The sequence below is a fragment of the Bos indicus x Bos taurus genome, chromosome 1, assembly GCF_003369695.1.
Source record: "Bos indicus x Bos taurus breed Angus x Brahman F1 hybrid chromosome 1, Bos_hybrid_MaternalHap_v2.0, whole genome shotgun sequence".
Taxonomy (NCBI): domain Eukaryota; kingdom Metazoa; phylum Chordata; class Mammalia; order Artiodactyla; family Bovidae; genus Bos; species Bos indicus x Bos taurus.
In genome coordinates, this window is record NC_040076.1 from 57,766,239 (window position 1) to 57,790,986 (window position 24,748).

At 50.5% G+C, this 24,748-nt stretch overlaps 2 protein-coding genes across 13 annotated transcripts in view; one reads left to right on the forward strand and one right to left on the reverse strand.

The window, feature by feature from the left end:
- Positions 1-18,813, forward strand: part of BOC (BOC cell adhesion associated, oncogene regulated) — a 78,250-nt gene extending 59,437 nt beyond the window's left edge. For 9 of the 10 annotated variants that reach the window (XM_027521442.1, XM_027521519.1, XM_027521199.1 and 6 more), the window contains 16 exons: positions 97-243; positions 1,983-2,126; positions 3,387-3,680; positions 4,038-4,310; positions 6,001-6,308; positions 10,254-10,416; positions 10,831-10,941; positions 11,335-11,541; positions 11,888-12,069; positions 12,490-12,595; positions 12,869-12,991; positions 15,093-15,314; positions 16,036-16,271; positions 16,444-16,520; positions 17,013-17,206; positions 18,055-18,813. In XM_027521442.1, coding sequence (XP_027377243.1) covers positions 97-243; positions 1,983-2,126; positions 3,387-3,680; positions 4,038-4,310; positions 6,001-6,308; positions 10,254-10,416; positions 10,831-10,941; positions 11,335-11,541; positions 11,888-12,069; positions 12,490-12,595; positions 12,869-12,991; positions 15,093-15,314; positions 16,036-16,271; positions 16,444-16,520; positions 17,013-17,206; positions 18,055-18,242 — 2,975 coding nt within the window. In that variant the 3' untranslated portion in view covers positions 18,243-18,813. The remainder of the gene's footprint in view (positions 1-96; positions 244-1,982; positions 2,127-3,386; positions 3,681-4,037; positions 4,311-6,000; positions 6,309-10,253; positions 10,417-10,830; positions 10,942-11,334; positions 11,542-11,887; positions 12,070-12,489; positions 12,596-12,868; positions 12,992-15,092; positions 15,315-16,035; positions 16,272-16,443; positions 16,521-17,012; positions 17,207-18,054) is intronic. The other variant, XM_027521600.1, reaches the window with a different exon arrangement.
- A 1,570-nt stretch (positions 18,814-20,383) lies between these two features.
- CFAP44 (cilia and flagella associated protein 44) overlaps positions 20,384-24,748 on the reverse strand; it is a 116,161-nt gene continuing 111,796 nt past the window's right edge. For 2 of the 3 annotated variants that reach the window (XM_027520864.1, XM_027520765.1), the window contains exon 35: positions 22,198-22,816. In XM_027520864.1, coding sequence (XP_027376665.1) covers positions 22,643-22,816 — 174 coding nt within the window. In that variant the 3' untranslated portion in view covers positions 22,198-22,642. Of the gene's footprint in view, positions 22,817-24,748 lie in introns of all 3 variants that reach the window. The other variant, XM_027520679.1, reaches the window with a different exon arrangement.

Consider the following 24,748-nt stretch of genomic DNA (forward strand, 5'->3'; position numbering starts at 1 on the left):
CTAAAGACACTGAGGCACAAGCCCAGCCTGAAACAGCGCACTGGTCATCTCTGTCTTCCATCTAGGCCCAACCAGCCCCTTTTCTTCTCTCCACAGATCTCCAGGACTTCAAGTTAGATGTGCAGCATGTGATTGAAGTTGATGAGGGGAACACAGCGGTCATCGCCTGCCACCTTCCCGAGAGCCACCCTAAAGCCCAGGTCCGGTACAGTGTCAAACAGGAGTGGCTGGAGGCCTCCCGGGGTGAGTAAACAAGCAGGAACCTGGAGGTTGGGGCCAGGAAGGAAGTTGGTGCCTCTACAGTGCCTCCCAAACCCTGTCAATGCCCCACAGCACCTTCCCCATGCTGCTCAGCCATCTGCTATCCTAAGATGCAGCTCTACAGGATACTGAAGGGCCTCAGAATCTCCTCATCCTTTGAGGCCCTGCCAGATGTTGCTGAGCTGTTGCCACTGAATCAGAGCTCTCAGCTCGGAGTTCCAGTCCCTCCCCGTGCCATCTTCCTGCCACCAGGCACGCACTGGAAGGCTGCCCGATGAGCCAGATGTTCCTAGAGCTGAGGGCTCCCTGGTGGGAGGCGGGGCTCTTCCCTGCACAGTACAGCAGTCTCTCTAGTGGAATCTGAGGTTTTCCCTCTCCCTGTCTTCCTGGTGTTGCAGCCATCACAGCTTCCTGCTCAGGCCACAGTGGGCATGACAGCTGGTCCAGGGGAGATTGAGTGTTCATCCGCAGAGTGCCCACAGGGCACTTCCTCCCACAGATGACCTGCACTTAAGGCCAAATAGACCCTGTGGCTGGACCCTACACCTCAAAATGTATACCTTTTAAAATGCCCTAGAGATTTTTAAATATTTTTGTTAACTTTCTGGTTATGAAACTTTATGGTTATATGTTTACTTTAGAAAATACAAAAAGTATTTTTTAAAAGATCAAAAGTCTAATCCTGCCACTCAGAAATAACCAAGAGATTAGAGTATGAATGTCTACTGCCCCTGGCAGTGGCCCCTGGAGGAGGCCTGCCCATCCCACAAGAATCAAGGGCTTTTTCCATCCTATTTGGCATTTGCTTAAGCAGCTCACACCTGGGGCAGCCCAGTGACAGGCAGGCACCAGACTCAACGAGCCAGATTGCAGGGACATCCAGATGGCCAAGGGCAGGCCACCAGAAAGCTCAGAGCTGATGACCAGTGCTTTGCCTGTCAGGAAGTCAAACACTATCCTAGTTGCCAGGTGTGCAGATACTATGAATCTGTCCCCTGCGGATAGAAGCTGAACTCAGCCCTGGGACCCCACCCCGTGACACCTCAATGCAAAAGCAGACAGAGCCTAGCAGGCCAGTAATGCCAAGGGAAGGACTTCCATGGTATTCATGGAGAGGGCTAGGGTTGGGGATTAAAATATTCCTCCTTAGCTGTAGAAGTTCAGCAGTGAGATGGCTCAGAGTTGTGACCGTGATAAAGACTGATGGGAAATTCTGAAGGCAATTCCCTCCTTCCTGGTGGCTTGGAGGAATGATCAGCTCATCTCCTGTGTTATGCAACATGGCCTCTCGGTCCTAACAAAAGTCTCTGAGGCAGCATATATCATGCCATCTTACAAGTGAAGAAACATGATCTGAGAGGTTAATTAACCTGCCCAAGATCACACAGTGTTTGGCAGATCCCAAATCCTGCTTGCTTTCTGTGCTTCTTGAGCACCCTTGAAAATAAGAAATGCTCCTCCACAGGCCTATGTACAAACTCAGGGTGGTGGTGGGGTGTCAGCCGGCCAGTTTGTTAGCTGGTTGTGTGGTGGCACTCCTGCCACGTCTGTACCACTTGGTGTGAGGTTTCATGGGGAGAGTAGCGGTTTCAGTTTGGACTTGGGACTCGGGTCAGCTCCTGGCTTCTGCCCTACCTGCCCCGAACCTTTGCGGGAGCTGCAGGCTGCACTCTTCTGGGCCCACACTCACGCCCTGCCCCTCTGCCCTGTCCTCTCCTCAGATAACTACCTGATCATGCCGTCGGGGAACCTCCAGATAGTGAACGCCAGCCAGGAGGACGAGGGGATGTACAAGTGCGCCGCCTACAACCCGGTGACGCAGGAAGTGAAGACCTCAGGCTCCAGCGACAGGCTGCGCGTGCGCCGTAAGAGGCGGGTCTCGCGGATGGGGGCGGGAGCGGCTGGTGGGACATCCGGGACTCGGGGATTCAGCGGCGGTGGGAGGTCTCTCCTTCAGCCAGCCTCTCTCTGCATGTGGCCCTCGGGCTTGTCAAGGGTCCGGGAGTGGCCACGCTCACTGGTCGTGTCAGCACCACGTGAGGGACGTTGTCTGACTCCTGCCTTTTGAGAGCTTTCCTCCCCTGAAAGTTGGTACTTTCAGGGGAGGGGGACGGGTTGGACTGTGTGTTCTGGGGCAGGACAAATGACAGGAGCGTTTGTACCTGTGTGAGGCCACCAGGAGTGCTTTGCATTCCTCTGTGTGCACTACAGAAGCGCCCAGCATCTCTCTCTGGGGACAGTCCCTGGAGGCCCATGTCACTCTCCATTTCTGTGAGAACGATGGCTGCCTTGGCTGAGCGAGTCCTGTGCGGCAGGCACTTTTCCAGGTTCCCGTGTGTTCAGTAGAGTGACATCTTATGTGGAGTTAGAGTTTAGAATTGGCACCAGTGGCAGATTTACCATGAAGCTAATGAAGCAAAACTTCAATGGGTCCTTGCTCACCTAATTTTGTATCTGTAATACTGTGTTTTTCTTCAAGACAGACTCCCAACTGTGTAAGTTTCAGATCTTAACAAACACTGAAGCTGCCTTTGGTTGGTGCATAAAGAAATATCACACAGAGTGTGCTTTTTGTGGGGTTCTGAGGAAGGTCCCGTGTAGGAGAGCAGCACTCCTCTCCATCAGTTCTATGCAGTTTCTACCTCATATTAGATAAAGCTCTCTGCCTCCTCAGCTGAGCGCCTGATGAAATACTTGACCAGCTTTTGGATATGAGAAATGTGTATCTTTAAACCAGAAAGTGTTTCCCTGGTGGCACTACTGGTAAAGAACCTGTCTGCCAGTGTAGGAGACCCTGGGTCAGGAAGATCCTCTGGAGGAGAGCATGATAAACCACTCCAGTATTCTTGCCTGGAGAATCCCATGGAATGAGGAGCCTGGTGGGCTGTAGTCCATAGGGTTGCAAAGAGTCAGACACAACTGAAGCAACTTAGCACACACACAAACCATAGCTTTAAAGATCTATCCCACTCAGCCCAGCAGGATGCTCCCCACCAGGTTGTTTGATTCCAATTCCAACCCTCCAGGCTGCATCCTGGGGTTGGGCTACCTGAAGCAGGGTGGAGGGGATCCTCTGTACCCTATCCTGGTCCCACACACGGTCCTTTCTCTCTTTGCTCTTCCAGGCTCCACTGCCGAGGCTGCCCGCATCATCTACCCACCAGAGGCCCAGACCATCGTTGTCACCAAAGGCCAGAGTCTCATCCTGGAGTGTGTGGCCAGTGGGATCCCACCCCCAAGGGTTACCTGGGCCAAGGATGGCTCCAGTGTTGCCAGCTACAACAAGACACGCTTCCTGTTGAGCAACCTCCTCATTGACACCACCAGTGAGGAGGACTCGGGGACCTACCGCTGCATGGCCGACAATGGGGTTGGGGAGCCCGGGGCCGCAGTCATCCTCTACAACGTCCAGGTGTTCGGTGAGTGCCTCCTACAGACCTCCTTTTCCTTGGCCATCTCTTATCTGCATAGCCTCGCTAGAAGCTCATAAGCAAGGTTCAGACAGGGTTACGTGCCTTTTGAGAGATCACATGCCAAGTGAGTGAGTGGGGAAGAACTGAAAGCGTAAGAGGCCTTGGCTCCCAGGGACCAGGATGTAGGGGCTGACAGTCCTTCCCAGCTATGACTCTGATGGAGGAGATGTGGGGCCTTTCCTCTCCTCTACAAGTGTCATAGGGAAGGAGCGAGGCTTTCCCCACAGCAGTCCTCTCCCCAGCCTGTCTGGGCCTGGGTTGAAGGACTCTGCCTTCCTTACCTCTGCTCTGGTTTCTTGGCAGAACCCCCCGAGGTCACCATGGAGCTGTCCCAGCTGGTCATTCCTTGGGGCCAGAGCGCCAAGCTCACCTGTGAGGTGCGTGGGAACCCCCCGCCCTCAGTGCTGTGGCTGAGGAATGCTGTGCCCCTCACCTCCAGCCAGCGCCTCCGACTGTCCCATCGCGCCCTGCGGGTGGTCAGCATGGGGCCCGAGGATGAAGGCGTCTACCAGTGCATGGCCGAGAATGAGGTTGGGAGCGCCCACGCTGTGGTCCAGCTAAAGACCGCCAGGCCAGGTGAGTGCAATCCAAGGCACTGGGACACCAGCTGAACATTTACAGAACTTCAAGAAATCCAACTTAAAACCCCTGTGTACAATAAATAAAAATGGCTTTAAATATAATATATAAATGGTTCATTTGTACTACTGAAAATGTGCACTTCTGACTTGTTAGTAAGTTAATATAAATTTGAACTCACAACTAATAATGTTAGTTGCTCAGTCATTGTCACAGAGTTGGACATGACTGAGCAACTAACACAGTTAAGTTCAAATTTACATTAACTTACTAATAAGTCAGAAGTGCAGATTTTCAGCAGTGCAAATCACCCATTTAAATACTGTATTTAAAAAAAAAAACTTTTAGTTTTCAGAATCTCTTGAGTTCCTAGAGTTCTGTAGAACCCAGTTTGACAACCACTGTTCTAACACAAAGCAAAGCATGTCTGTATTTCTTAGCTTGATTCATTTCAGTTGACATATGCATAGATCATAATTTTAATAATTGCTCAGCAAAGACCAAGCATCTCCATGTAAGTAACAGGCTAGTGTGTTCTGGTCTGTATAGATTGAGCTGCTGTTTGCTCAGCACTGGTCTAGGCAATGTGGGGGATGCAGAGAAATGTAATAAAGACCCTGCCCTCAAGAACTTTCCTGGGAAGGAAATAAAACTTACTGAAGAATCAACTGGAGAAAAATACAACCAGGAATAACGCTGAGTCAGCATTATCAGGAGCCAACCTCCTTTAGTGCAGGAGGTCAGGTAATAAAAACTGTCATGGTCCGTGTGCAGGTTGGAAAAGAATTTCTGGACATGAGGCAGAAATAGAAGAGACTAAAGTTTACTAGAGTGGGAGATGCTGTTAGAACAGTGGGCTGGCTCAAGGGACAGCCAAAGCCTTTCACAGGCTAGTAGTCAACTTTTATAGCCTCAAGACAGAGAAAATTCCTACTGCAATGGTGGCATTAGGTGATTGGTTAGGATGCTATAGGATGGATAGTAGGGAGGGTATTTTACCTAATATGAGGTCAGGGAACTGGCGGGTTTAGATCCAGAGGCCCACGGCAACAGTTGCTATGGAGCTTCGTCAGTTCCAGAGATTTTTATCTTGTGAACTTGGTACAGGGCTTCACATGTGATCTTGGCATAGGGCTCCACAGAAACTAGCGTTGGCACAGTCCGTGGACCCTTCCTGAAGGGAGTGAGGCCCCTCCTGCCTCTGAGAGTCTCAGACACATTTACATTCACAGCTCACATCTCCAGGTCCCCGCAGTGGAGCCGGAAGAGGCCCACACTGTGCTATGGTACAGATCCCCCAGTAAGGGGGGACATGTCCCCATACTACCCCCAACACACGCACTCACAGATATGAGAAAGGGCTCCTAGCACCTTGAGAGCAAATTGAGAGAGTTCAGCTAAGACACACGTGAATGCAGGAAAACAGGCTGGTGGCAGGAAGCCTGGGAGGGGCCCTCAGGCTGCCTTTCCACCCTGGCAGGCAGGGGCACAGCCCTCTGTCCCCACAGAGCCCGGCAGAGTATTGAGGGGACTGATGTCCCTTCAGGTGCCCAGCCCAGGGCTCTTCTTGCCCAAGCAGCTCTTCCCTCTGATTTCTCTGCCTGTTTACTCTGTGGGGGGACAGCTGAGCGAGTGGCCAGGGGACTAACTGCTTCTCCTTAACTTCTCCCTCCTGCTCGTCTTCCAGGCACCACCCTGAGACCATGGTGGGATGCTCAGTCAGCCACTGTCACACCTCCAGTGCCGCCCTCCAGACCTGGCGGCCCCGACCAGATGCCCAAGGGCCACCCAGGGCTATTGAGGCCCCAGGCATCAGAGCAGCCAGCCTCCCCACAGTGCCCCGGGGATCAGGGGCCAGTGGCCCCCGCCGAGGCGCCCATCATCCTCAGCTCGCCCCGCACGTCCAAGACTGACTCGTACGAGCTGGTGTGGCGGCCTCGGCATGAGGGCAGCAGCCGGGCACCGGTCCTCTACTACGTGGTGAAACACCGCAAGGTATGACGTCGGGTATTGCGGCCACCTCACTGTGAGGCTGGCTGGGGTATCTGCACCCTGCCCATCTCCCACTGGACTCCTGAAGCTTTCAGGTGATCTCCAAGGCTGATCCCAACCTTTGTGCTCTCCAGTGTACTTTCCTACCACCTCCCAGGAAGCTGGCTGTGAGTTGGGTGTTGGGGCCCTAAGAGGCTCAAGAAAAAGCCATGGGTGTGCCTCTAGGTCTGAGGCCCACCAAACAGCTTCCAGTCCCAAGGAGAGTTCATAGACTTCCTGTTGACCATCCCCCCGCCTCCTGTGCCATTTGTTGTTGATGTTTCGTTGTTTAATCTAAGTAAGCTCTGCTGGGTACATACCTGCAGGAACTCTGGCATGGCAAGCTAGCTTTAGAGCCAGGAAAACAAATATTTATGGACAAGTGTTTTCTCTGAGGGCTACAAAATGCTGCCTCAGTTCTCAGGACTCCTTACAGCTCAGGTTTGGCAAGCAAGGATTTGAGCTAAAAAACACATCTTGTTGTTCAGACCTCAGCTATTTCTCGTTGACAGAAGGAAGTCTGTCCAGGTAGATGTTTTGGGGACTGTCAAGGAGGGAATCTCTGGGTCTGATTGGATCAGGGACAGAACTGGGCCCGCCTGTCCTCTTAAACACTGTGCCCTCTGAGACAGGACGGGGCCCCCAGGCTGCCACCCTCGTTCAGGGCTTACACGCTCACCTGCTGCTCCCAGGGGAGAAGGACGTTTCCTTTAAGAAAATATCCTGGAAACATTTCTGTTTATCCCAGGCGCATGCTGTTTTCTTCCTAAGGCCATTGAAAAGTGTGACAGTATTAGTCCCTCAGTCATGTCTGATTCTTTGCAACCCCATGGACGGTAGCCTCCTCTGTCTGTAGGATTTCCCCAGGCAAGAATACTGGAGCAGGTTGCCATTTCCTTCTCCAAGGGATCTTCCTGACCCAGGGATCAAACCCGGGTTTCCTGCATTGAAGGTGGATTCTTTACCATATGAACCACCAGGGAGGCCCAAGGCCATTAGACAGTAGAAAACTATTGTTCTTAAAGGGTTTTTAAAAATCTTATTTGATAAGCAGGGCTTCCCTGGTGGCTCAGACAGTAAAGCGTCTGCCTGCAACGCGGGAGACCAGGGTTCGATCCCTCGTTGCGAAGATCCCCTGGAGAACGAAATGGCAACCCACTTCAGTACTCTTGCCTGGAAAATTCCGTGGACTGAGGAGCCTGGTAGGCTACAGTCCATGGCGTCGCAAAGGGTCGGAGAGGACTGAGCGACTTCACTTTCACTTTTTAATGTATCATAAATGCTAGATTTTATTATGCATTTATTTGTTGCTTATAAAAGTGCTAGTTGCACTTGGTAGAAAATATGGAAGATATATGACTGTGGAACTGAAAACATTTATCAACTTTCCTCCCTCTCCAAAACCAAAGGAAACCAGCTTTGCCCAGGGAACAGTGCAGGCTCTGCAGAAGCTGGGCTCCTGCTCTGGGCCCCGGCAGCTCCAGCGCTCTCTTCTCACCCTTTCCATGCTCTCTCGGAGACCTCTGGTCAGACCCGTCCACAGAGACACCTGTGGTCAAGCCGCCTCCTAGGTGGGGGTGAGAGGAGGCAGTTTCTCATTAACCCTTGGCCTGCTGGCCTCCTCATAGGCAGCTAGCAGAGGGGGTGGGTGAGTTTTTAACAAAAAGCAGTATTGTTGAGCCCAGGTTATGGTCCTAATCCTTATTTCCCTATGTAACTGGACACCTCTATCGCAGAGTTTGAGACAAAGATCAGGGCAGGCCAAATGCTCATGGTCCCCAGGAGACAAGAACCAGCATGACAGCAAGAATAATATTTTTCGGGCCAATAGGTGGCCGTAAAACCGCCTCCCCAAGAGGCAGGCTGGCAGAGGCCACACGAGGTGATCCGGAAACACCAGGCTGAGGCTGCATTCACCCTCTCAGTGTGCGTGACAGTGACTAATTGCCGTTCCATTTCTTATTTTCATTTCTGAGCCCAGTGAAGTGAGGCCAGCACTGGGAGGCCGAGGGAGAAGGGGCGCAGGGGAAGTGGGAGGACAGGGCCCCGCTGGGCCTGGCTGCTGTGGGGATCTGGCCTGTGGGGCACTTGGAACTGTTAGGTGGACTTTGCCAAGGCACAGTTATGTTTTGAAAGCAGTTTCATTCTTGAGGGACTAACTTGTCATAAAGATCATCACACAGGAAAGGACTTTGAAAGCAAAAATCAGCCTTTGGGTTGTATTTTTTCAGCCCCCCTCTCTTGCTGGAGCCTGGGAGTCATTCATCTCATTTTCACTTTTTCACATGCATGAAGCCAGTTTTCATTTCCTGGTGCATCTGCAGACCCTGGGCTACTGTGTTTGGGTTTCCAGCACCATTGGGGATTTTCAGTTTGTAAAAACTTCTCCCCTTGGAACAAATCCTGGAAGCCTGACATGAATGAGCCCAGACCATCCCTGGCCTTTGAATAGTAGGTTTTGTTCTACTTTGGAATATTCTGCTTGGGGGTAAGAGCTTTTCCTACCAGCTGTGTAATTCCTTCAGCAGACCAAAGCTTCAGGCCCCAGCAGGCTCTTGGAGATGTGCACAGTTGGCGGGAAGGCTGTGTCCTCAAAGGTGGGGTGGGGGAGGGGGAAACAGCCTCTTGGCAACGCCTATCCGGAAGTCTGGAGCTCCTTGATTTTTTTTCTTTACAGAGCTAGGAAATTGAAGCCATTCAAGAGTAATCTGTGATGGTTATGGTTCATCCATGGTATTTAAGTTCTGATCTAGGCCTGAGGGCAGGAGTAGGAAAAAAAGAGGGTTGAAGTCCTCACTGAGGGAGGAAGGGGAGGACAGGTACTTGTTGAGAACCTACTGTGTGCCAGCTTCAGTGAGTCATCAGGTTTAATCTTCAGAATAGGCTGAGAGATTTAACTTGCTTCATTTTAGGAATGAAAAGCTTAGGGGTCGGGAAGATTAGGGAAATTGCTCAGGGTTTCACCCAGCTGGTAATCTGTGTGTGGTAAGAGACACAGCTCGGATTTGAACCCAGGACTTTCTAGCTCCCAGACTTTCTTTCTAGGGTAGGTGATGTTTATGAGCTTGTTTTCTGGAGTCAAGCCAGTATTTCTGCACTCACTAGTGATGTGGTCTTAGGCAAGTCACTTGTCCCTCTAAGCCTTAGCCTCCCTACTTGTGAGGTGGGAATGGTATTAACACCCATCTCTTGGACTGCTGTCATGGAAGTGCTTTTTGGTGCATGTAACTATGTCTTGTAGCACATAGAAGTTAGTGTTAGTCACTCAGTCATTTCTGACTCTTTGCAGCCCCTTGGATCGTAGCCCACCAGGCTCCTCTGTCCACGGGGATTCTCCAGGCAAGAATACCAGAGTGGGTTGCCATTCCCTTCTCCAGGGGATCATCCCAATCCAAGGACTGAACACAGGTTTCCCACATTGCAGGCAGATTCTTTACCATCTGAGCCACCAGGGAAGCCCCAGCACATCCAAGCACTCAGCAAATGTGGCCATTTCCACTGGTGCTATTTTTATCATTCTCATTGTCATCTCATTAGAATATGAGGGTACTGTTTGGTTTCAGCAGATCAAGGAGAAAGAAGTTAAATGGGGATGTTTTTAGAAAGAGGGAGAGGCCTTTGGAGAAACTCTGAGTAGTGTCAGTTGGGCATTTTGCCCCTCCCCACTGAGTTTTCTTTCATGAGGTCATTAGATGAGGGATTCAGGAGCCTGGCTTTCCTGGCCCAGCAAGGACAATGTCCTGGGCTTGCAGGACCAGTCTGCCTTCGGTAGGGCCAATTTCCCCGCCAATCTGCCTGTCTCCCTCCCTTTCTTCTGCCCTCTTGGGCTCAATTCTGCTTTCCTTGTAAACCATGGCCACTTGTAGTTCCATGCAAGAGGCTGGTCCTTATACCAGCCACCTTCTCTAGCAGGTCACCAACTCCTCTGATGACTGGACCATCTCGGGCATTCCAGCCAGCCAACACCGCCTGACCCTCACCAGACTAGACCCTGGGAGCTTGTATGAGGTGGAGATGGCGGCCTACAACTGTGCAGGCGAAGGCCAGACGGCCATGGTCACCTTCCGAACTGGTAAGGGTCCAGTATTCCCTGGCTTAGGGTCTCCGTGGGCCTGAGCAGTCCTACAAGGTCAGATGGAAGCCCTGTTCACCTTGCTCCAGCTGTTCACCTTGAACTTTATCTTCCTTCTGGCTTCTGCCTCCCTGTGGTCTGTGTGCCCTGTCGAGGCTGCGGTCCCACCTCCCGTCAGGAGAGGTACTAGCTGGCCTCTGGCATTCCTTTGCCCCCTTCACACTTGGGGACCACATGCAATTCCATGCCCATCAGATGGAGCTAAAAATCAGACCACGCTTCTAATGCCCTCTGTTATCTGCATGGTCTTGTCAGACACCCTGGTCTGACAGTCTTTTCAGGCAGAAAAGACTATGGAAGGAGAGCCCTAACGCACATTCTCTCTTGTGCTGATCTCAACCCATTTCTACCCAGGACGACGGCCCAAACCTGAAATTGTGGCCAGCAAGGAACAGCAGATCCAGAGAGATGACCCTGGAGCTGGCCCCCAGAGCAGCAGCCAGCCGGACCATGGCCGCCTGTCCCGTAAGCCCCCAGCAGCCCTGCGGGTGGGGCGGCGAGTATCAGGATGGGACCCAGGGCCACTGCCTCAGAAGGCTCACTGCTGCAGTGAGTGGGGCCTGGGAGTCCTTGTGACCTACTCCTGGCCTCTCCGCGGTTGACCACAGGAAGAGATAATGGATTGGAACTTTTCAAGAGCTCCTCCCTAGACAGTGACCCAGGGAGCCCAGGGATCTGATGCGGCCAGCAGGGGTGCAGGGCTGTGGAGTGGGGCTGGCTCCCTTCCCACCAGGGTAGAGGGCTGTGGGGTGGGGTTGGCTCCCGTCAGGAACAGGCCAAGTCTAGTCACATTACCACCACCCTCTCATCACTTCCTCCCTCCCGCTTCCTTCCTGCCACGTGGATGGTCTCCTCCAGCTCCAGAAGCTCCAGACAGGCCCACTATCTCCATGGCCTCTGAGACTTCAGTGTATGTGACCTGGATTCCCCGTGGGAATGGTGGCTTCCCCATCCAGTCCTTCCGTGTGGAGTACAAGAAGCTGAAGAAAGTGGGGGACTGGATTCTAGCCACCAGTGCCATCCCTCCCTCCCGGCTCTCGGTGGAGATCACAGGCCTAGAGAAAGGTAGGGCCCTGGCCAACTGCCCTCTGTCCCCTGGCGGCCGCCAGCTCCCTGGAGGAGAAGGGAAGTTTTGGAGGGTCTTCTCTCTGTTTTTCCCCCACCCACCACCAGGCTCTCGTGGCCATTCTTGGTCATGTTACCTCAGCCCCCTCTGCCTCCCTCTTTCCATAAATAGTCCCAAACCACCTCCAGGCTCTTTTCTGATGAGGGTGGGAGTTCTGGAGTCCTTTAGGGCTTGCTTTTGGGGAAAGACTGCCCAGAAGACCCCTCTAGGTCTTCAGCCTGCATGGGCTTAGCAGGAGGCAGGTGGTGTCTCCCGGCCCCCAGTTCAGGGAGTGTCTCTCCCCAGGCACCTCCTACAAGTTCCGAGTCCGGGCTCTGAACATGCTCGGGGAGAGCGAGCCCAGCGCCCCCTCCCGGCCCTACGTGGTGTCAGGCTACAGCAGCCGAGTGTACGAGAGGCCAGTGGCAGGCCCTTACATCACCTTCACTGATGCCGTCAACGAGACCACCATCATGCTCAAGTGGATGGTGAGTGGTCTGGTGCAGCCGGCAGTGGAGTGACAGGACCAAGCTGTGTGCTGGACAGAAGTGGACGGCAGTGTGGGCGGGAAGGAGTCACCTTTCTCCCTTGGCTCATCCTAAGCTACCTCCCCTTAGGTGTTCCTGGGAATTGGGCCTGAGAGGCTCACCCTCACAATACCCAGGAAGCTTCAGAGGGGACTCTGAAGAAATGGCAGTTTGTTTCTCTAAAAGCTGGGGACTCCTAGGCTACGTAAAATAACGAGTAACCTCTATGTCATTGTCCAGAGAGCCTGGAGATCATCAGAAATGTCTGTCTGGGTCCCCAGTGAATTCTAGGCTGGGTAATATTTCCATCCACCAGTGGTTCTGCTCACATGATGATTTCTGTGCTCCATTGTCAACTTGTTTCTTCTTTATTCCCTGCAGTATATCCCAGCAAGTAACAACAACACCCCAATCCACGGCTTTTATATTTATTACCGACCCACAGACAGTGACAACGACAGTGACTACAAGAAGGATATGGTGGAAGGTGAGAAACCCTTGAGGTTTTTCCCGTGTGAGGTAGTTGCCCCGGTTGTCAGGGGAGCCAGAAGCTGGTGAAAGGAGAAAACCTGGGCTAGCATGCCCCGTGGTGTTGGCTCTTTCATGATGTACTTGGGGTCATTGGGTTCATAGGCCCTCATGCTTCCTTCCCAGGGTGATGGCACAACAGGACCGTGCATGGGCCTCAGAACGCCTCCTCCAGCGGGGAGCGAGCAAACACGTGCACAATCACCACTGACTCTCTCGGTCTCTCCCCCAGGGGATCGATACTGGCATTCCATCAGCCACCTCCAGCCAGAGACCTCCTATGACATTAAGATGCAGTGCTTCAACGAAGGAGGGGAGAGTGAGTTCAGCAATGTGATGATCTGTGAGACCAAAGGTGAGTCTCTTCCGGTTCGCCACTCTCCTCTTGCTCTTCCCAGCAGGTTGGGCAAAGCTACTGCTGTGTGTGCTGGGTTTCTTTTCTCTGGAATGACTCCTTATCTTCCAAGTATCCCCCAGCTTTGCCACTTTTACCCATCTGTTCATTGGCCTGCGCCTCTTATCAAGTACCAATGGGGATGCCATCATGACAGTTTCATGGAACTTGGGATTTAACTCATACGTGATCTCATGGACTAGAACCCGGTCTTGAGAGCTTTCTATAAACACTTTATTCCTATGATAACATCTGGTACTTAACACTGGTTGGTTTACTTAGTTTAACTACAATCCCATGAGAGAAACCGAGCATCAGGACATGTTATACCTTGACCAAGGTCACACAGCCAGTTAGTGATGGAGCACGCTGTGGGCCAGGTTCATCTAACTACAAGGCCAGACTCTCTCCCTGCACTGAAACACGTTACATTTTTGCAGTTAGTCAAGTGGATAGATATTTCCATTTTGCAAACACTGAAAGGTAGATTGTAAGAAAACAGTCTGGAGAAGATAGATCTGGAGGATGGAGACAAGGAAACAGTTGGTTTTCCTGTGACGTCAGCTCGCTCGCTCTCCCGTGTGCCCTTCCTGCCCTTGTCTGTCTCGTGCAGAGAAGTGAGGGGTGCACACACAGCCAGCAGTCCCCTGTCAGGTGACACAAAGTGCCCAGGGCAGAGGACAGAGCCTTTACATGGGCTTTGCAAGGGTCTTCTGGAAGAACTGAGCCTTCAGCCGGGTGGAGGGAGCTGCCTGGGGGACAGGACAAGCCTGCACGTACCTCCATCTGGTAGGAGTGTGTGGCACTGGAAGCGAGAGGGGGCAGCGCTCAGAGAAGAGGCCAGGGACACTGGGAGGCAGTGGGATCATCAAGGACCCCGTGGGCTGTGAGGTGGAGAAGGGTCATCGTTGCATTTGTCAGGAAGGTGACTGTGCAGAACTGAGGGGCGACAACTGGGGCCATGAAGCAAAGGTGAAGAGAAGGAGGGTGGGTGTGAGTTTCTTCTCTGAGGACGTATAGGGAGGACCAGGGACGTGGTGCGTTGAGGCTGAGAGAGAGCAAAAGGAGTTCAGGGTAAACTTGAGGTTTTGAGCTGAGGTGGCACTCAGGTGGAGGTGCCATTTATCGAGATGGAGAGACCAGCAGAGAACCCCATCCCAGGTGGAAGGAGCGAGGTGTGAACCACTTGGAGACGCACCAAGTCTGGCTCTTCTGAGACACTGGAATGCAGGTGTCCTGTGAGGGAGCAGGTCTCATGCCCAGGCAGGGCCCTGCGTGAGGGTATTTGGCATTCGTCAGGATATAGGCTGAAATTGTGGGAACAGAATAGAGTGAAGAAGGAGAGACAGTGTAGACTGAGCGGGACCAGGAGGACTTGTCGGTGCCTGAAGCAGAGACAGGAAGCAAAGGGCAAGGAGAGAGAGATACAAGCAGCAGCAGCATTCAGAGAGGTTGTGGGAAACCCAGAGGACTGTTGTATCAGAAACTCAGGGGAAAGACAGCTAGGGAAAGGAGTTGACGGCGTCAGACACACCCTGATGAGACCAGAAGGATGAGGAGGTGCCACCTCACGGACTTGGGATTGGTGTTTCCCAAGCACTGTCGGTCCATGAGCCCAAACCCATGTCCCAGCTCAGACCCAGGGCTTTGCATCTCCAGGGTGCCCAGGAATAGCAGCTTCACACGGAAGTTCTTCCATTTTCAGTTCTTTTTGGTTTCAATGCATTTTAAAATATTTCTTCCCAAAGATCCCCAACTATTCTTTTAAAAAGTTCCTATACCACTTCTGCCCCAAAGACCCAGCCTGACCCTCACTCTTGGTCCATAAATATCTCAGGATATATTTTGAAATGTAAGGGTCGAGTTTCTTCAGCCACACCCAGTTTCACATTAGATGTCTGTTTCGTGCTGAGCTTGGACACCACACTCCTCTACCAGAGGCACTGCCTTATGAGTTTGACCCCATTTCTCACACCTGTGGAATCGGGGTATTGTTGTCCTATTTGTCATGAAAGAAATGTCAAAGAAATAGAGGCTGACGTGAGTTTTGTCCCCATTACAGCTCGGAAGTCTTCTGGTCAGCCCGGTCGACTTCCACCCCCAACTCTGGCCCCACCTCAGCCACCACCCCCTGAAACCATGGAGCGGCCAGTGGGCACGGGGGCCATGGTGGCCCGCTCCAGCGACCTGCCCTACCTGATCGTTGGGGTCGTCCTGGGCTCTGTCGTCCTCATCATCGTTGCCTTCATCCCCTTCTGCTTGTGGAGGGCCTGGTCTAAGCAAAGTGAGTGAGTGACCCTCCTCAGCACCGAGGGGAAGGAACCCAGGGCAGGGAGAGAGGAGGTGGGGCCTTGCAGCCCCCAAGGAGGCCTCTGCCTGGGTCCCAGGGAGCTGGATCCCAGGTGCCCTGCTTTGTGCTGATGGGAGCTCAGGTTCCTGGTGGGTCCTCCAGAGGGATGGGAGAGTCATGGGATGCTCACAGGTCTTGAAGGGGGAGAGGAGGAAGTGGGAGTTGCTCTGTCCTCACGGCATTCCCGGGGACTCAGCGCTTACCTAGGTCTGTCTCCTTTTACTCTGTGAAGCTGCCAATTGACCACACGTTGACCCTGCCTCTGCCTGCCTCCTCAGGTCTGCAGCTGCCTTGAGCTGTCCCCCTAACCCTCGGTTAATCTGAGTTATCCACTGAGTTCTGCTTCAGATGGCAACACATCTGGTCACCTGGCTTCATTTAAATATTGCACTCCTTCTGTTCACTTACCACTGTGTTCTCCCGGACCCTGGTCCTACGTCTCCTCTCCTACTGCAAAAAATAAAGTCTAGCTGTGAGGAAGGGGGTGATAGGAAGAATTTTCTGGGAGAATATTCTCTCACCTGGGGCAGTGTCAATTCCCTGCCTACCTTATTTGACGTTAAATCCTCAGTTTTCTGAGATTCACATGGGACTTTTTTACCAGCTGCCCCAGGCCTCCTTGACCTAAACATAGCTCTGTCTTGTGTTCTTTCAGAGCATACAACAGACCTGGGATTTCCTCGAAGTGCCCTTCTGTCCTCCTCCTGCCAGTACACTATGGTACCACTGGGAGGGCTCCCAGGCCACCGGGCCAGTGGGCAGCCCTACCTCAGTGGCACCAACGGCCGGGCCTGTGCCAACGGGGTACGCGTGAACAGGGCCTGCCCTGTAGCTGCCATGGGCTACCCAGGCGTGAAACCACAGCAGCACTGTCCAGGGGAGCTTCAGCAGGTAACGTGGCTCTGGGAGCAGCATGGGCACACAGGTATGGGGTGCCACAGAGGGGTGGTCGGGCCGCCTCCTGGGACTTCTTCCCTCCCAGGCTCTCAATCCTGGGCTGCTGAACAAAGAATGGGAAAGTTACCTGGACTCTGATGTGACCTTCTCGTCACTCTTTGAGCAGCAGGAGGATGTGAACAGCGTGCTGAGGCAGACCTTTCTTGGCAATGGATACAACCCCCACAGTCCACAGATTCCCAGGTACCCCGGCCTCCCACTCCTGAGCCTCAGAGCTTGCTTTCTCCCTGGCTCCCCAAACCCAGCATCAGTCACTGAGAGGGGAGCCCTATCGCGCCTCTCAGGGATCCCCTTGTGACAGCTTGCTCCACTGGACTGAGCCAGAGAGGGAGTTGTTGTGTTTGCAATTATGATGCCTTTTCTGCTCAGAAATTCTCCCCTTGCTTGTCAGTCCAGAGCAGCGCCACACAGCTGGCTATATCCACAGGCCCCTGGACACCTGACTCCACATCCTTTCACATACTCAGCACACACATGGAATCAAATGGAAATAGACTAGACTCGCCCGTGCAAGTGAAGATGTGGCACTCTTGATGTCCTGAAGGGAGCAGCCCCTGCCCTGTCTGAGCTCTACCTAGCTTTGGTGCCCACAGACAGGGGAGCAGCCAGGGATGTGGGATCCGGGCCCACTCTTCGCCTCCCTCACCCCTCCCCCGTCTGCTTCTGTGCATGCAGAGCACCCAGGTCTAACCCGGACGAGGGCACTTTCCTATATACGCTGCCCGATGACTCAGCTCACCAGCTGCTCCCTCCGCACCGGGATTGCCACCACCTCCAGGAGCAGCCTGAAGCCACGGGTCAGCCAGGCACGAGGAGTGTACCCCAGAGTCCTGGGCTAGAAGCCGTGTGGGACCCTGTTTTTCACCCAGGTCAGCGCCAAGGGCAGGATGGAATAAGATAGACATCCATGTCCCAGGAGTGACATGAGGCAGGGAGAGAACAGTGGTGCTTGAGGGTGATGCTTGGTGAAGACCATCCACAGCTTGTATATCCAGGATGGGGTGTGAAGGGGAGCTGGCCCCTCCTTCCCTGCTGAAGGCCCAGCAGATCTGCAGGAGGGTGTCCGTTAGGTCCAAGCTGTGTGCTCAGAGCCTGAGAAAGGGTACTTCTCCATTTCAGAGAAAGAAACTTTTTGGTCTCAGCATTTCAAGGCAATTTGCAAATTCCTGCTGCCCCTCTCATCAAACCAAGGGGCACTTTCTCATCACTCTGAAACACCTTGCTTTGCTGGGTCCTACGTCTTGATTAAGGAATGAGGTTGCACCCACCATTAAGAAGCCAAGTTCTCACATCATAGAACTCTGTGCTTCCACCAGACTTTCCCTCCAGGATAAAATTCCAATACAGGCACAGTTGTGAGTGGGACACTCATGGTCAGAAAGCATGGGGAGGCGGGGCCGGCAGCCCATACCTGGAGAGAATAGGACTCTCTTGCACAGTTCCTGGGCTCAGCCCCCCTCATCTCCCCCCAGTTACAGGGTAAATGCAGGAGGGTCTCCGCTTCCACCACTGAAAAGGGCAGGTGGGACGTGGGTAAGAAGTGGACCATGCCAGGTCTGTGACTGTCCATAGAGGGAGTGCAGCTGTTCTTGTGTATCGATAGCTGTGGGTCTCTGTGTCTCCTTTAAGGCCACTGTAGCCAACTTCTGTTCCAGAGACTGAGCGCTGTTCCTGGTCAGTCTGGACCCTAACGTTGCCCACTTCTCTCTCCCCTCAGGACCCCCCTGCTGCCTGGGCCTCGTGCCGGTTGAAGAGGTGGACAGTCCCGACTCCTGCCCCGTGGGGAGAGGAGACTGGTGTCCTCAGCACCCCTCGGGGTCCTATGCAGGGCAGGAACTCGGGGTGCGGCTCTCCCCGAGCCCACCAGTGCACGTGTCTTTTGAAACACCACCTCCTACAATTTAGGCAGAAGCTGATATCCCACAAAGACTATATATTATTTTTTTTTAAAGAGAAGAAATTGGTATTTATTTTTCTATAATAGCCATATTTATATATTTATGCACTTGTAAATAAATGTATATGTTTTTATAATTCTGGAGAGACACAGCAAGTCCTCCCCACTGAGGTCTGAGATGGAAAACAAGCCACAACGGAACAGGCATCAACAGGCAAAGAGCAACACAGTCTGAGGAGGCAACATTTCCCTTGGACCCTGTGCCACTGCCCGGGGGCGGGGGTGCAGCAGACCCACAGAAAAGCCTGTGGAAGGAGGACTCCTAGGCATACCATCCACAGTGACCGTGAGAGAGACAAAGCCAGCGCCATGGCCTCAGAGCTGGAGCCACCCGTGACGGCAGCTGGATCTGGTGCTGCTGGCAACGTTTTCCTGAGATGCCCGTGAGATAGACCGAGATGTGTATAGTACTGTGAGCATTAGCAAACCTTCCAGAAGCAATAATCTGTGACAACATATCTCTGTAAAAATAAACACTGTAACGTCTAAATAAATGTTTAGTCTTCCCTATAACCTTCAGCTTAGTCATGTATGAGTCAGCATTCTCCTCAGATGTTAGGATTCAGTCTGAGCATTTGAAGAAACATCCACTTGCAACGTTTTCAGATTCATCAAGGAGAGATCTGGAAAAGGCGGCAAATGTTTCTGGTTTTGTCCTTTTAAATGTTGAATGTCAGTTGTGTTTTCATCAATGCAGATGCGTGGTAACTGTCTGTCCAAGAGGGAGACGGGGTACATTGGGCGAGGAGAAGCAGGTTCACCGTTCTCTGACTGGACTTGAGGTAAAGTTTTGGGCAGCTCGAAGGAATGAGACTCATCTTTTCTATGCAGGTGTGTGCTGATTAAGTATTTTCTCTAAAATGCTATTTAGTGAAGTGCTGTGCTACACCTGAATGTACGCTGCCTGGTAAAATTCACTTCCCTTTTCCCAAAGACACACCAACGTAGCCGGAGGACTTGACTCACTAGTTGTTTAAAATGAACGTTTACTCACTGCCCTCCAACCACAAGATCAACCTTTGTATGTACAAGTGGTAAAATGGAGGCCAAAGCTTTTTGCTGAGAGCCCTAACACACTTTTAACTGTTTTCAGGAGGGAAATGTATCTTCTAGATTTCAGTAGAATTGACTTACAGATGAAATGCCACTTGAGACACTTAATCCTGTTAAGAGTCATCAATGGCAGACCCTAGCTTCACACTCTAGTCAAAGTCCTAGGAAGGCCCCAGGAGTGACTTTGATGGTTCTGGACAAGTGCACCCTCTGCTGGCAAAAATAGGTTCTTGCAGCCTTTCTCCATCCAGCAGCTAAATTGGAACATGGTTTTTAGAAAAGCAGTATTTTTAAAATATTTTAAGAAATGAAATGAAGGACTGTAAGGAATATGGAAATTATAGGAAAGGAGAAACAGAACAGGGAAGAGAAGACTTCACACAAGATTGAAGAAGCAGGGAAGATTCAGATTTCAGGCAGAATTGTGACTTCCGATAAAATCTGGCATGGAGGGCCTAGAGGAGGAGGGGGACAAGTCTCACCTCTCAGATCTGGGCTGTAACTCACCTAGCCCACTGGCTTTTTTAAATCTTCGTGTTGTTTTGTTTTGTTTTGTTTTTTTATGCTTACTGGTTGTCAAAGTAAGTTTTGGTGAATGCTATGGATGGAAGTGGTATGTTCCAGTGCTGTGCGGAAAGTAGTTTTAAATAACAACACTGAATGCTTTTAGCTCCCCAAAAAAGTCCTGGGAAAGAAAAGGCACTTCTAAGGCAGGTTAAACAAGATAAATGTGCATATTTAGCCAATTGCAGGAAAAGGTTAGGGTACCAGGCCTTTAAATTTTAGCCTAGAAAAAACAATTTATATTGCATTGCGTTTTGCATTTCTTTAGATTCAGGTTAATTACCATAGTGTCTTTTAAAAGTCTGACTCAGTCAACAATCAAAAGGAAGAGTAAGACTTAGGTGTGTGGGAGCTAGTGAGGGTGGAGAGTTCAGCTCTTGGCTAGGAGACCTAAGCTGCCCAACAGAATAGGCTATCTTGGCAAAACGACTAACTCGGTTTCCTATGAAGTTCTGACAGAGGGGCTGGACTCTACAGTTTCTTTTTCTTTCCATGTTGATATTTAATAACAACTGACCCACAAATAACTCAGACTGATTTTTGGCCTCTCTCAGAGGTGGCTGCCCTCTCTAAGGGCACAGCAAGAGGCAGAGAAGAGTTTGCTCAGGAAACTGGGACAGCTTTCCATCTGTCCCTAGTCAAGGCCGCACCCTGGTGCTCTCCTGTGTGATAGTAAACCTGCCAAAGACTCAGATGCTCATACTAAGTATAGATGCAGGACTGAGCCTGGGATCAATGAAATTAAACTAAAGCTACCTCTATTTCTTGTCTAATTCGAGGAATGAGTTAATTGTATTGTCAAATTCCAAACATACTGTATGAAAGCTTAATATTTGTAAACTTTAGTGATTTTTGTCTGGTTCAATTGGACAAAACATAATAATCTTGATTGGTTTTACTCCTAAGTTGATATACACATGAATCCTTGACATGGCCCTTCTATAGACTGAATTCATTCATTCTGAATTAGGATTTCAGAATGAGAGGAAGCCTCAGAGCTTGTCTTAATCTCTCATTTATCTGATAATGAGGCCCAGGAAAATAATGGAACTTACCCTGGCTCTCACCATAGCAAGGGACAGTGTCCCCTCCAGGACCACTCCCTGTATGCAGGCAGCTGCTCAGGGTGGTGGCTGGCCAGCCAGTTGAGTGAGTAGGTCTGGTGGTATCCCTTCCAGCCCCAGCCAAGCTTCAGATGGACACAGCCCCAATGCAACCTCATGGGAGATGCAGGTTGGAAAGGCCCAGCTAAGTGGCTCCCAGATTCCTGACCCTTAGAAATTGGGTGGGATATTGTTTTACTTATTTATTCCTACATAAAAATTAAAACACTCAGAGCTAAGACTAACATATTTTTCTTAAATGCTTGGAGGGCACACATAGTTTAGAGTGAAGAACAGAGAAGGTGGTAAAGGGTGCTGTCCAGTGGAGAGGCTACTGCGTCAGAGCTCTGGGCTGACAGGCACAAATGGTAAGCTATTTGGACTTCTTAAATAGGGAGATGAAAGGATCTCAGACACAGCAGGCCAGGTGGCCACCTCTAACATATACATTCCAACAAAGAACCCAAGTCCTGTTTATAATTTTGGCAGGCAGATCAGCAGGCTAGCCACAGGTTAGGAAGACTTGACTTTGCTGAGTCACTTTCTACATTGGTGCAATATTGTCTTCTTTACCTTTCCTTTTCAATAACCAATCTCTATTCTGGGACAGGCTCCAGAGAGGCTGTCATTAAAGTGGACCTGTTACTAGACCTATTACTAACAGGAGTCCAACTGTTGGTGAAATCATTCTTAGATGAATTCCAATGACCACTTACCCCCAAACCAAACGGATACTCCCAAAACGTTTACAATCAAAAGTTATTATTAGAGATGATCTCTCAGTGCTGAAATCTATTTCATTACTTCCTTATCTGTATTAAAGCCAGCAAATGACTCAAGTAGAACCAGAAAAAGAAAGGCACAGGATGTGAGAAACTATAGGAAATGCTGGTAGAGTTAGACACCTTCAGAGAAGAGCCTCCTTCTTAACCATTTTGCAAAACACACTTCTCTGCTCTACCCAGAGCTGAGGAGTTTGCTAAAACTCTGGGTGATTCAGGAAGCTGATTATTTCTTGCTTTATGCCAGCTGAAGGCCACTGCTCTGTTCTTTGTATCCATTTCCTGAATCCCGAGCCCTCAAGTAACTGACTTAGAAAGTTAACAATGTCAGAATTCTAAGTTGTATTTCTTTTTCCCTGATATTGTTTGTTGGCAAAATGGTTTTTTTTTTTTTTTTTCTCTTGTGTCCTCTCAGAGAATACCTGATAACAAAGTTTATTTTTCAAGAAAAGGAGGTTTTTCTCATGGTTTGCTGAATAATAGATTTTCTTGCCAATGGCTAAACATTCAGATAACCAAAAAACAAATTTTACAAAACAGGATATACTACTGATTCTTTCTGAGGGTTTGAGACACCGCCTCCTGAGACTTTATATTTGATCCAGTTGGTTCCAGGCACATCTAAAATGGCTCAGTTCAATATAAGTAGCTGTTGAGCATTAGTCAGTTCTGAGATAACCAATTGGGGAGAAATCATTAAAACTACATGACTGGATCTGGTTTTAGACTTTCAGATACGTTCACTTTAAAACAGTAGGATTGTCGCAGACAACAGAACTTCTGTTGAATTGTGTGTCAAATCATGGATGGATTTGAGGAGAAAGCAAACTTAAAGGCCCTGGGACTTCATTCATTCTCTTGTGGGTGATGAATCGGGGGCAGGAGGAGACCACCTTTCTTACGCAAAAGAGCAATCTCTTCCTTTAAGGCCTGAATCCTTTCGGCTTGGACTTGGATCAGTTCAGTGACCCTTGCTCTTGCCTCAGTATCTGCTTTCCGAGGGCCCTGGAAGGCGTTGCCCTGTTGAGAGAAAACACCTCCCTGCTGTAAACATCATTTGGAATATGGAAACTTCTCTGTCTTCATTGCTCTATTAGGTGTGCCTGCCTTGCAGTCAGTCTAAAATAGCCACTGCTCTGGGTTCGATCCCTGGGTCAGGAAGATTCCCTGGAGAAGGAAATGGCAACCCGCTCCAGTACTCTTGCCTAGAAAATCCCATGGACGGAGGAGCCTGGTGTCCATGGGGCCGTAAAGAGTCAGACACGACTGAGCAACTTCACTTTCCCTTTCACTTTCTTTCACTTTCACTTCTTCCACTGAAATCCCCCCATTGGAAATATGTCCCTTTGTGCTAATAAACAACTCTTACATGCAAAAATCCCCTTTAGAGGGTAACTGATTAACTGGCTATCAGTCACTCATACCCTACAGGGCTCATGGCTGGAATTCTAAGGTAAGATACCTCCTTTTCCTATATAGCTCATAAGTACATTCTCACTAAATCTGAATGCACATTAAAGGAAGGGACATAACACCTAGTATCTTCCCCCTTGCCCACCTTCACTGCAGAGGCTGCTGCTGCTAAGTCGCTTCAGTCGTGTCCGACTCTGTGCGACCCCATAGACGGCAGCCCACCAGGCTCCCCCGTCCCTGGGATTCTCCAGGCAAGAACACTGGAGTGGGTTGCCATTTCCTTCTCCAATGCATGCAAGTGAAAAGGGAAAGTGAAGTCGCTCAGTCGTGTCCGACCCTCAGCGACCCCATGGACTGCAGCCTTCCAGGCTCCTCCATCCATGGGATTTTCCAGGCAAGAGTACTGGAGTGGGGTGCCATTGCCTTAAGCTAAATACTAACCTTACCCAGTTCCTCTTCCAGCTGGGAGGGGCTCAGTAGAGGTAGCAGAAAACATTTGCTTGCTTTCTCAATGAAAAGGACAAGAGGCTGGCATTTGGGCATCAACGACAGAGCCAAGGCAGCCTCTGTGACTCTGAAGGGAATTTCTACCAGTCACTGAGAGAATCACAGAGATACTGGCCCATAAACCAAAACCCCTAATTCATCTCCTGCAGACTTAAGTGAGGCAAAGTGCCCCTATTTGTTTGAGCTACTCTCTTTTGTTACTTATAGCTAAATGCATGCCCCTCTCCCCGCCATGCCTAGTCAGTCTAGATGGTCACTCTGAAGTCACCATAGCTTTTCCCTCATTCTCCTTACCATATCCAAACAAATTCTGGCTTCTCTTACTTTGAAATGTCTTTGGCCTTGCCATCTACACCCCACTTCATGCCTAGAGTGTTGTAAGAATAATAGCAGTGGAGTCAGCTTGGGAAACAGACAGACCTCAGTTGAAAAACAAACTTCTCCACATATTAATTAGCAGGTTACTTGACCACTCTGAGCTTTGAAAATCGATATTTTGAAGATTGAATGACCTCACCAATGGAATGAGACCATACCTGTAAAGCTATGAAGAGATACTATGTAAAGAGACCCAGATAATAATTTTCTTTCCTTGATCTCCTGGGTCCAAACTCTTTCCTTGCCAAGGTATCTGCCAGGTCAACAGATGTGTATTTCATGGCCAACTCTGAAGGTTCTGTCTAGGCATCATCCTTCCTGAACACTGCCTTGACTCTCAGCTCAAAAACTGTCTAGTGGATAAAGAGTCTTTGACATTCAGATTCTAGTCATCTTCTCTAATTCTAGTTGTAAACCTCCCAAAGCCTTTTATTCATTCTTTCTTTTGGACTTCTGCTCAGACCAGTGATTCTTCAATTCTAGCATGCAGCAGAGTCCCCTGGAAGGCTTGTTCTAGATTCTGGGCCCACTCCCAAGAGCTTCTGATTCTGTATGTCTGACTGGGGAACCAGAATCTGCATTCCTAACAAGCTCCCCAGGGGATGCACATGCCATTCTTCACAGAAACACTTTGAAAAACCCCTGGTTTAGACC